Genomic DNA, 12,167 nt, shown 5'->3' with positions numbered 1-12,167 from the left:
AACAATGAGGGCGATGAAAGCAATCTGCAAAATATAATATTAGTAAATATTTTTCTAACACACTTTATCAATTGTAATTACTGTTTTAATCATTTTAGTGATGTTATTTGATCGATTAGAAACAATCTAGTGACTCAATTGAATGAGTCGGACTTTTTATATTTGATGGTCGTGCAAGTCTTGTGCAATTTGTTCCTTCTAACTCATTAATAATCGCTTAAGCTGTGCAATGTTAAGGTTACACGTATCAGTTTAATTCTTTAATATAGATACTCTTTTAAATGAACATAGCATCTTTTAATGGCATAAAGGCCATCGTGGCAATGAATTATTACTTAACGTTCTTCAACTTGAACGGTTGCTATCATCAAAGGTTTATTAAAAATAGTTTGTTATTATCATGATACTATTTTGAAGTTTTAATTTCTTTGTGACAAATCGAAAATCATAATCTAGGCATTGGTTATAATATTGGTTTTAAATTAATAAACACTATAATTTAATAACAATTATCTTTATTTTATTAATTTATAATTGCATATGTAAACAATTTAATTTAATAAAAATGTAAATAACAAAATCAACAAATAATATAACATAATATAGTTTGTATATTACCAATTATACCCTTTATAAAGGGGGGCCAATCTTAATGGATCCACAGGCAATGGATTATAATGACCATGAGATATAATTCCAGAATAAGCATGTGTAAGAGCTGGTTGCACTAAAGTTTTATGTACAACTGGAGCTGGCTGAATGAAGGTTTTTTCAACAACTGGAGCTACTACAGGTGCTACGACTTCTGGAGTGTGAATAGACACAACAGGCTTGCCAATAAAGTCCTTTCTGTAAGTGTGAGCAATGGATTCTGGTTGGATTACAGTTTTCTCCACGATCGGTGGTGGTTGTACAACTGTTCTTTCAACAATTGGTGCCGGCTGAACAAAACTCCTTTCAATTATTGGCAAAGGAGCACTTTCAACAACCGCCTCATGGCCTACAATAGTTGGGGCAGTGTAGGAAGTCACAGTAGGTTTGTGGATGACATCTTTACGGAATGAAGAACTAACCACGGCTGGTACGTGAAGTGGTTCAGTGTGTGGTAAAGGAACAACAGCCTCTCCATAAACACTGGGTTTGGCAGTGGCTACAGCTACGAGAGCAGCTAAACTAATTAACTTAAACATTGTGTTATAATAATACTTAATAAATGATAAATTTTATGTTCCAGTCCGGAATATTTATACCTATGTTTTACATTATCCATTAAAATCAAATTTTGTATCCATTAAAATATTTTAATTATTAATAGTTAATTATGTTATAAATGTCTCTTAATAATTTCGACTCGATTGTGTAAATTAAATATTTTATTTAATTATTACATACAATTCAAGTTTATAAAAACCAAGATTGCATAATTTATTTCCATAGAGTTTACTATTAAGTATGTAGTTATAAGTTTTCATGAAAAACGTTCTGTAAATAATGTGAGAAAGATTTATAAAATTGAAATTTATAATTCATTAAATGTTTATTATAACATATATATTTTATTAAAAAAGAAATTATTGAATTGTATAAGAAATTAGATACATTATATTGAAACCAATAAAAAAACAGAAAGTATGATTTAATATTTATTTTTTTTTAATTTACAAAACGTAAGATGCATAAGGAGCATAATCATATCCAGCTGAATATACAGTCGGAGTGATATAACTAGAGTAAGCCAAAGGAGCACTGTAAGCAACAGGAGCTGTGGCTACAGGAGAAGCTACCAACGGAGCACTAATAGCTGCAGCAATTAATTGGGCCTTAGGATCAGCTTTTGGTGATGGCTCTGGTGCTGGAGAAGCCACAGCAGCGACAATAAGAGCGATAAAAGCAATCTGCAAAATATAGCAAATGAAAGAAAAATTATTTTTCAATTTTTAAATGGTACTTACAATTTTAATCATTTTAATGTTGTTGTTGAAACGATTGGTATCAATCTAATAACACAATTGCATAGGTAAGACTTTTTATAATTAATCATGGTACGACTCTTGTGCAATGTGTTTCTTCCACCTTCATTAATAATCACGTAAGTTGTACGATGTTTAAGGCTACACGTGTCATTTTAATATGTAAATGAAGTAACTTCTTATAGGTAACATAATGTAGGGTTGTTTATACTTATGATAATAAATAATTTGTCAAACTGTAAACCTAATTTATGCCATATTTTTCAATAACTATGTATGTTATATATTATTACACACGTTAAAAAATTTCCATAATAGTAATCGTCTTTCGTTTTTCTATTGAAAGTGTAAATGTGATTTTTTAGGGGATAATTCGAATAAAGAATTGTAAATTGAAAAATATTGCAAATGTTGAATTCTGTAGAATACAGATTTGTAAATTTTGTTGTTGCTAACAGTTTTATCAATTGAATTAATATTAATAATTTTGATAATAATATTTAATATAATTATTATTATATCTAATATAATAATTGAAATAATAATTATTATTTTAATAATTATGTTACAATATATTTAATATAAAAATGTATAGTATAAAAATAATACTAATACTTATTAGAACTTTTTTTTTGTAGATTTAAATAACTATACACATTAACTTTTTAAATATTTATTTATTGCACCAAAAGCCAATGACGTTGATTATAATGAGCAGGTGCTACATATCCAGAATAGGCACGAGTAAGAGCTGGTTGCACTAAGGTTCTCTGTACAATTGGAGCAGGCTGAATGAAAGTTTTTTCAACAAGTGGTGCTACTACAGGTGCTCTGACTTCAGGCGTATGGATGGACACTATTGGCTTTCCAATGACATCCTTTCTGTAAGTATGAGCAATGGATTCTGGTTGGATTATTGTTTTTTCCACGATCGGTGGAGGTTGTACAACTGTTTTTTCTACAATTGGTGCTGGCTGAACAAAACTTCTTTCAATTATTGGCAAAGGAGCACTTTCAACAACTGCCTGATGACCTACAATTGCCGGAGCAGTGTAGGAGGTCACAGTAGGTTTGTGGATGACATCTTTACGGAATGAAGAACTAACAACGGCTGGTACGTGAAGTGGTTCAGTGTTAACCGGTAAAGGAACAACAGCCTCTCCATAAACACTGGGTTTAGCTGTTGCCACAGCTACCAGAGCAGCCACCCAAATTAACTTGAACATTATGTTAAAAGAAGATGTTTTATTGTACTATAAACTTTATGTTCCAGCTTCCCTTATATATACGTACCTACGTACTACACCATCCGTTAAAATCACATTTGTTATCCATTAAAGATATTTTAATTGTTAATGAATTATGTTATTAGTAAGTTTTTAACAACCTGTGTCCTTTTAATTAGATTGAATAAAATATTGTGCTGAGAAGTATACGAAGTCATCTTTCTATTAAATTAATCATTTTCTTATTTATGCTTTGCTTAATTTTTATGAATATTTTCACAGACGGCACATTGTTCGTTATAATATAATAATACAAGAATACAATTTAAAATAGTTTTTAACATTTATTTATTACTTCCAAAACTTATAAAACGTAAGACGCATAAGGAGCATAAGCGTATCCAGCAGAATATACTGTCGGCGTGAAATAACTAGAGTAAGCTAATGGAGCACTGTAAGCATCAGGGGCTGCGGCTACAGGAGAAGTTACCAATGGAGCACTAAGAGCTGCAGCAAATATTTGTGCCTTAGGATCAGCTTTCGGTGATGGCTCTGGTGCTGGAGAAGCCACAGCAGCGACAATAAGGGCGATGAAAGCAATCTGTAATAAATATTAAATGAAAAAATGTGATTTTATAATTTTTAAATAGAACTTACAGTTTTAATCATTTTAATGTTGTTGTGGATACGATTGATAGCAATCTGATAGCACAGTTGAAAGAGTAGAACTTTTTATATATGATTTTCGTTTAAGTCTTGTGCAACTTACTCCTTTTACCTTCAATAATAATCACGTAAGCTGTACGATGAAGGCAACACGTGCCTGTTTAATTTTTAAGTATAATAACATTTTATGGAATTTTGATAATAAATACTTGGACAAATTTTATAATATTTTCTATTAAATACTACTTGTATATTTTATGCTGCATTTTGTAGAATGTGAATTTCCTGAATTTCAATTATTGGTCCTTTTTTATATATTTTTTAATAAAATCAATAAATTAATTAATTTCATGATGTTTTCTTTTTAAGGACATTAAAATAAATTACCACATATATCAGTGTAAGCAATATATTACAATTTTAACATATTGGAAAGATGATCATTATTACTCAGGAATTGAAAATGTTCTTCTTTTTCTATTATGAAATTGGAATCTTTTTGTAAGCAGTATTAAGCAAATTATTGAAAGATATGGTTAAATATTGTATACTATATTATAAAGATGTAACAATGATTAAATAAATTAAAAAGATTTTTTTTTTAAATTTTTATTTATTTTAATAAAACCAACAAAATGTTATACAGCTTGTTTATCACCATAAATAATTTCCTCTATAATGTGGGGCCAATCTCAATGGGTCCAGTGGAAGTGGGTTATAATGTGCAGGAGCTACATATCCAGAATAAGCATGAGCAAGAGCAGGCTGCACTAATGCTCTTTGTACAATTGGGGCTGGCTGGATAAAAGATTTTTGTAAGACTGGTACTGGCAATGGCACTCTCTCAACAACTGCTCTATGGCCTACAACGGCTGGGGCAGTGTACGAAGTCACAGTAGGCTTGTGGATGACATCTTTACGGAATGAAGTACTAACAACAGCTGGTACGTGAAGTGGTTCAGCATGAACTGGTAGTGGAACAACAGCCTCTCCATAAACACTGGGTTTAGCTGTGGCTACAGCTACGAGAGCAGCTAAACTTATTAACTTAAACATTGTGTTATAAGAAGATTTAATAAACTATAAATTTTATATTCCAATTCGTATTATTTATACCCATATTTTTCATTATCCATTAAAATCAAATTTTTTATCCATTAAAAGATTTTAATTTTTAGTAGTTAATTATGTTATAATTGCCTGTTAATAATTTCAATTCGATTGTGTAAATTAAATATTTTATTTATTTTATTTTAATATTTCAAAATAAATTAAATTCACTGTTTTTAAATTACGTATTAGAAAGATTAGAATATCAAGGGAAAAAAATTAACTATAAGGTAGGTAAATCAGTAACAAAAAGTATGATTTGACATTCATTTATTACTTTTAATTTACAAAATGTAAGATGAATAAGGAGCATAAGCGTATCCAGCAGAATATACTGTCGGCGTAAAGTAACTAGAGTAAGTTAACGGAGCACTGTAAGCAACAGGGGCTGCGGCTACAGGAGAAGTTACTAATGGAGCACTAACAGCTGCAGTAAATATTTGAGCCTTAGGATCAGCTTTTGGTGATGGTTCTGGTGCTGGAGAAGCCATAGCAGCGACAATAAGAGCGATGAAAGCAATCTGTAATAAATATTAAATGAAAAAATATTATTTTACAATTTTTTAATCGAACTTACAGTTTTAATCATTTTAATGTTGTTGTTGATACGATTGATAGCAGTCTGATAGCACAGTTGAAAGAGTAAGACTTTTTATATGTGATTTTCGTTTAAGTCTTGTGCAACTTACTTCGTTTACCTTCAATGATAATCACGTAAGGTGTACGATGTTTAAGGAAGGCAACACGTGCCTGTTTAATTTTTTAGTATAAAACATTTTATACAAATTGATAAATACTTTGGTGAATTTTATAATATTTTCTATTAAATACTACTTGTATATTTTATGGTACACTCCAAATAAATAAACTTTTTTTATATAATTATGATGTATTAGTGGGTAGGAAATTTTTAGAATAAAATAATGTATATTGGAAATTTTGCAAATGGTATATTTTGTAGAATGTGGCGATTTGCTGAATTTTAATTAATGGTTGTTTCTTATATTTTTTTTTTTTAATAAAAAGTTAAATTCGATTTAACGATTTATTTAAGAACATTAAAAAAAATACCAAATTTTAAATTTGTTTATGTCAATGTAAGTAAATACTGGAAAGATGATTTTTATTATTCAGGAATTGAAATTGTTTTCTTTTTTTCTATTGTGAAATTAAAATATTTTTTAAGCAGTGTTAAGTAAAATATTTATAGATTTGGTTGAATACTTTATATTGTTATGTATTATAAAGATATAATAATGATGAATATTGTATTTATAGATACAAAATAAACAAATATATATTTTTTAATTTGTATTTATTTTAATAAAACCAACAAAATGTGATAGCGTTTGTTTATCACCATAAATAATTTCCTCTATAATGTGGGGCCAATCTCAATGGGTCCAGTGGAAGTGGGTTATAATGTGCAGGAGCTACATATTCAGAATAACCATGAGCAAGACCAGGTTGCACTAATGCTCTTTGCACAATTGGAGCTGGCTGGACAAAAGATTTTTCTAAGACTGGTACTGGCAATGGCACTTTCTCAACAACTGCTCTATGGCCTACAACGGCTGGGGCAGTGTACGAAGTCACAATAGGCTTGTGGATGACATCTTTACGGAATGAAGTACTAACAACGGCTGGTACGTGAAGTGGTTCAGCGTGAACTGGTAATGGAACAACTGCTTCTCCATAAACACTGGGTTTAGCTGTGGCTACAGCTACGAGAGCAGCTAAACTTATTAACTTAAACATTGTGTTATAAGAAGATTTAATAAACTATAAATTTTATATTCCAATTCGTATTATTTATACCAATATTTTACATTATCCATTAAAATCAAATTTTTTATCCATTAAAAGATTTTAATTATTAATAGTAATTATGTTATAATTGCCTGTTAATAATTTCGATTCGATTGTGTAAATTAAATATTTTATTCATTTTATTTTAATATTTCAAAATAAATTAAATTAACTGTTTTTTAATTACGTACAAGAAAGATTAGAATATCTAAGGAAAAAAAATTAGCTATAAGGTAGGTAAATCAGTAACAAAAAGTATGATTTGACATTCATTTATTACTTTTAATTTACAAAATGTAAGATGTATAAGGAGCGTAAGCATATCCAGCAGAATATACTGTCGGCGTAAAGTAACTAGAGTAAGCTAACGGAGCACTGTAAGCAACAGGGGCTGCGGCTACAGGAGAAGTTACTAATGGAGCACTAACAGCTGCAGTAAATATTTGAGCCTTAGGATCAGCTTTTGGTGATGGTTCTGGTGCCGGAGAAGCCACAGCAGCGACAATAAGAGCGATGAAAGCAATCTGTAATAAATATTAAATAAAAAAAATTTATATTACAATTTTTTAATCGAACTTACAGTTTTAATCATTTTAATATTGTTGTTGATACGATTGATAGCAATCTGATAGCACAGTTGAAAGAGTAAGTCTTTTTATATATGATTTTCGTTTAAGTCTTGTGCAACTTACTTCGTTTACCTTCAATGATAATCACGTAAGGTGTACGATGTTTAAGGAAGGCAACACGTGCCTGTTTAATTTTTTAGTATAAAACATTTTATAGAAATTGATAAATACTTTGGTGAATTTTATAATATTTTCTATTAAATACTACTTGTATATTTTATGGTACACTCCAAATAAATAAACTTTTTTTATATAATTATGATGTATTAGTGGGTAGGAAATTTTTAGAATAAAATAATGTATGTTAGAAATATTGAAAATGGTATATTTTGTAGAATGTGGCGATTTGCTGAATTTTAATTAATGGTTGTTTCTTATATATATATTTTTTTTAATAAAATGTTAAATTCAATGTAACGATTTATTTAAGAACATTAAAAAAAATACCAAATTTTAAATTTGTTTATGTCAATGTAAGCAACTACTGGAAAGATGATCTTTATTATTCAGGAATTGAAATTGTTTTCTTTTTTTCTATTGTGAAATTAGAATATTTTTTAAGCAGTATTAAGTAAAATATTTATAGATTTGGTTAAATACTTTATATTATTATGTATTATAAAGATATAATAATGATGAATATTGTATTTATAGATACAAAATAAACAAATATATATTTTTTAATTTTTATTTATTTTAATAAAACCAACAAAATGTGATAGATAGCGTTTGTTTATCACCATAAATAATTTCCTCTATAATGTGGGGCCAATCTTAATGGGTCCAGTGGAAGTGGGTTATAATGAGCAGGAGCTACATATCCAGAATAAGCATGGGCAAGACCAGGTTGCACTAATGCTCTTTGCACAATTGGAGCTGGCTGGACAAAAGATTTTTCTAAGACTGGTACTGGCAATGGCACTCTCTCAACAACTGCTCTATGGCCTACAACGGCTGGGGCAGTGTACGAAGTCACAGTAGGTTTATGGATGACATCTTTACGGAATGAAGTACTAACAACGGCTGGTACGTGAAGTGGTTCAGCGTGAACTGCTAATGGAGCAACAGCCTCTCCATAAATACTGGGTTTAGCAGTGGCTACAGCTACGAGAGCAGCTAAACTTATTAACTTAAACATTGTGTTATAAGAAGATTTAATAAACTATAAATTTTATGTTCCAGTTTGGATTATTTATACCTATATTTTACATTACTCATTAAAATCAAATTTTTTATCCATTAAAAGATTTTAATTTTTAATAGATAATTATGTTATAATTGACTGTTAATAATTTCGAATCGATTGTGTAAATAAAATAATTTTTATTATTATTACATACAATTCAGGGTTCTGTAAACTATGAACGCGTTGTCATTTACAGCATGCTCAAATTCCTTTAAATAATGTGAGAGAGATTTTCTACATTTGATAATTTGAAATTTGTATTTCATTAAATGTTTAATATAAATATAACTTTCTTATTAAGAAAGAAACTGTTGTTTTGCACAAGAAATTATATACAGATACAATAAAAAAATATGACATTAAATTAATTAATTAATTAATTATCTCTCACCTGCGTAAATATTTTATAATTACGCACTAGAGAGATTAGAATATCAAGGAAAAAAATTAGCTATAAGGTAGGTAAATCAGTAACAACAAGTATGATTTAACGTTCATTTATTATTATTAATTTACAAAACGTAAGACGCATAAGGTGCATAAGCGTAACTAGCAGAATATACTGTCGGCGTAAAATAACCAGAGTAAGCTAATGGAGCACTATAAGTAACAGGGGCTGCGGCTACAGGAGAAGTTACCAATGGAGCACTGACAGCTGCAGCAAATATTTGTGCCTTAGGATCAGCTTTTGGTGATGGCTCTGGTGCTGGAGAAGCCACAGCAGCGACAATAAGAGCGATGAAAGCAATCTATAAAAAATAGCAAATGAAAGAAAAATTATTTTTCAATTTTTAAATGGTACTTACAATTTTAATCATTTTAATGTTGTTATTGAAACGATTGGTAGCAATGTGATAGCACAGTTGAAAGAGTAGAGCTTTTTATATATGATTTTCGTTCAAGTCTTGTGCAACTTACTCCTTTTACCTTCAATAATAATCACGTAAGTTGTACGATGTTTAAGGAAGGCAACACGTGCCTATTTAATTTTTAAGTATAATAACATTTTATACAATTTGATAATAAATACTTGAGAAAATTTTATAATATTTTCTATTAAATATTACACGCCACGCCAAATAAATAAATATTTATTTATATAATTATAATGTAGTACTTTATTAGGTTTAAGTAACTAGTTGATTTACTGATATTACTTACAAAAATAACAATTATTATCTTTAAATCATTTTTATATTTTTTAAGATGTTTTGTTTTTTTATTGAACATGATTAACTTTAAAGTAAAAGTTTTTTATATAACTATATAAATTATATTAGTTAATCAATAATCCATGCCTCTTGACAGCTATGATATTGTAGATGTTTTCTTTCAAATAATACATCGTTAAATTTTCTATGAGTGGGATGCCAAGTTGATTTCATAATTACGGTTTATAATAAATAAAAATTTATTTCAAGACCTCTCAAGTTATAATATTTTAATATACCAATAATATCAACTAGCAAAGAAATTAAATATTTTATACAATTTAACATGTAGTATAAATAAAATCATTAACATTTAAAATAATCATTTATTTTTTAAAACAAACAAATAAGCAATAATACATTTTTAATTATTTACCTATCACCAATAATAATTGCCCCTATAATTTGGAGCAAGTCGAAATGCGTCCAAATGAAGTGGATTGTAGTGATTATGAGGTAAATATCCGGAATAGGCATGAGTAAGAGCTGGTTGGACCAATGTTCTCTGAACAATTGGGGCTGGTTGAATAAGTGGTGTCTGAACAATTGGGGCTGGCTGGACCAGTGTTCTTTGTACAACTGGGGCTGGTTGAACAATAGATTTTTCAATAACTGAAGCTACCACGGGCGCTCTGACTTCTGGAGTATGGATAGACACTACTGGTTTTCCAATGACGTCCTTTCTGTAAGTGTGGGCAATTGTTTCTGGTTTGATTTCAGTTTGTTCCACAGTTGGGGGCGGTTGCACGATTGTCTTTTCTACGATTGGAGCTGGCTGGACAATAGTTTTCTCAATAATTGGTAAAGGGGCAACCGGCACATGCACTGGTTCAGGTTGAAGTGCCAAAGGAACAGCCTCCCCATATACGCTAGGTTTGGCGGTGGCTACAGCCAACACAGCTGCTAAACAAATGACTCTATACATTTTGGGTGTAGTGAATAGAAATTTCAACTGTACTTTCAACAAACATTTTTAGTGTATTTATGTATAAATTCTGTCGATTAAAGTTAGATTTGAAATTCATTAAATAATTATTACAATTTAATTAGTAATATTCATCACAAGATTTTTTTAATAACATTTTTTAATGTTTCCTTGTTGGATAAGCATTTGTATTTTTTGTAATTTATAATTTCTTTTATATTATTTTGTTTATTATTGCAATAAAAATCATAATTTTGTTAATTAATTCAATTTTATTCACTTTTTAATTCAGATTCATGTAACTAATTGATGGGAGATTTCACAATCTAAATTTTTTTCCAAGTCTTGTTAATCTTATAATTACTGGTTATAAAACGAATTATGGTGGTACTTTACTAACAACAAATATACCATGATATTCATCATAAAATTATCTTAACATTTTTTAACGTTTCCCTCCATTGGTTAAGCATCTGTATTGTTTTAATTTTATTTTTTTTTTGTTGTGACAATAAAAAATAGTAATTTTGTTTATAATATAAATGTTATTCACATTTTAATTCTGATTGACGTAACTAATCGATTGATTGATATTACCCATTGAAAAATAACACTATTGTGTTTTAAATTAATTTAATAAGTTTTAAATAATTTGTCCGATAACATGATAAACTTTTCTGATGTGTCTCACTTGTTGATGAAAACTGAGAGGGAGGGATGTTCGTTTTATACAAAACAGCAATTGTAGCTTTTCTACGGAAGGTGTGATTTTTTGCCAATGTTTTAACTGCCTGAAATATTTTCCAAGTCAAGGCGTTAATCTCATAACTATTGTTTATAAAACAATTTATGGTTTGCATTATAAAAAATGATTTCAAGACATCTGTAATTTATTCTAAGTTGTAATATTATAATATAATATATCTATTATAAAGTGAAGAAATTAAATATATGAATAATATCAACTAGTGAAGAAATTAAATATTTTATACAATTTTACATTTTTTGAGGTTTAAATAAAATCATAAGCATTTAAAATAATCATTTATTTTTTGAAACAAACAAATAAGCAATAAGACTTTTTTATTTATTTGCCTATCACCAATAATAATTGCCCCTATAATTTGGAGCAAGTCTAAATGCGTCCAAACGAAGTGGATTATAGTGATTATGAGGTAAATATCCGGAATAAGCATGAGTAAGAGCTGGTTGGACCAATGTTCTCTGAACAATTGGGGCTGGTTGAATCAGTGGTGTCTGAACAATTGGGGCTGGTTGGACCAGTGTTCTCTGAACAACTGGGGCTGGTTGAACAATAGATTTTTCAACAACTGAAGCAACTACGGGTGCTCTGACTTCTGGAGTGTGAATAGACACTATTGGTTTTCCAATGACATCCTTTCTGTAAGTGTGGGCAATTGTTTCAGGTTTGATT

The 12,167-nt window shown here is 29.3% G+C and overlaps 3 protein-coding genes across 3 annotated transcripts; all 3 read right to left on the bottom strand.

The window, feature by feature from the left end:
- Positions 1-614: 614 nt before the first annotated feature.
- LOC109605217 (uncharacterized) lies at positions 615-1,190 on the bottom strand. Its single transcript, XM_020021781.2, has one exon. It carries the CDS (start codon positions 1,188-1,190, stop codon positions 615-617), a length of 576 nt encoding a protein of 191 aa, XP_019877340.1.
- Positions 1,191-6,270: 5,080 nt separating this feature from the next.
- Positions 6,271-6,730, bottom strand: LOC126264680 (uncharacterized). Its single transcript, XM_049963542.1, has one exon. It carries the CDS (start codon positions 6,728-6,730, stop codon positions 6,329-6,331), a length of 402 nt encoding a protein of 133 aa, XP_049819499.1. The 3' UTR covers positions 6,271-6,328.
- A 1,361-nt stretch (positions 6,731-8,091) lies between these two features.
- Positions 8,092-8,548, bottom strand: LOC126264679 (uncharacterized). Its single transcript, XM_049963541.1, has one exon. The coding sequence runs from the start codon at positions 8,546-8,548 to the stop codon at positions 8,147-8,149; it is 402 nt and encodes a 133-aa protein (XP_049819498.1). The 3' UTR covers positions 8,092-8,146.
- Positions 8,549-12,167: the final 3,619 nt, after the last annotated feature.

This window comes from Aethina tumida, chromosome 2 (genome assembly GCF_024364675.1).
Source record: "Aethina tumida isolate Nest 87 chromosome 2, icAetTumi1.1, whole genome shotgun sequence".
In the NCBI taxonomy this organism is placed as follows: domain Eukaryota; kingdom Metazoa; phylum Arthropoda; class Insecta; order Coleoptera; family Nitidulidae; genus Aethina; species Aethina tumida.
The sequence above is the reverse complement of the archived record's forward strand: the minus strand, read 5'-3'. Positions and strand labels throughout refer to the sequence as shown.

Excerpts from the sequence above, each read along its gene's own strand:
- LOC126264679 (XM_049963541.1), bottom strand. The coding sequence starts at position 8,548 with ATGTTTAAGTTAATAAGTTTAGCTGCTCTCGTAGCTGTAGCCACTGCT.
- LOC109605217 (XM_020021781.2), bottom strand. The coding sequence starts at position 1,190 with ATGTTTAAGTTAATTAGTTTAGCTGCTCTCGTAGCTGTAGCCACTGCC.
- LOC126264680 (XM_049963542.1), bottom strand. The coding sequence starts at position 6,730 with ATGTTTAAGTTAATAAGTTTAGCTGCTCTCGTAGCTGTAGCCACAGCT.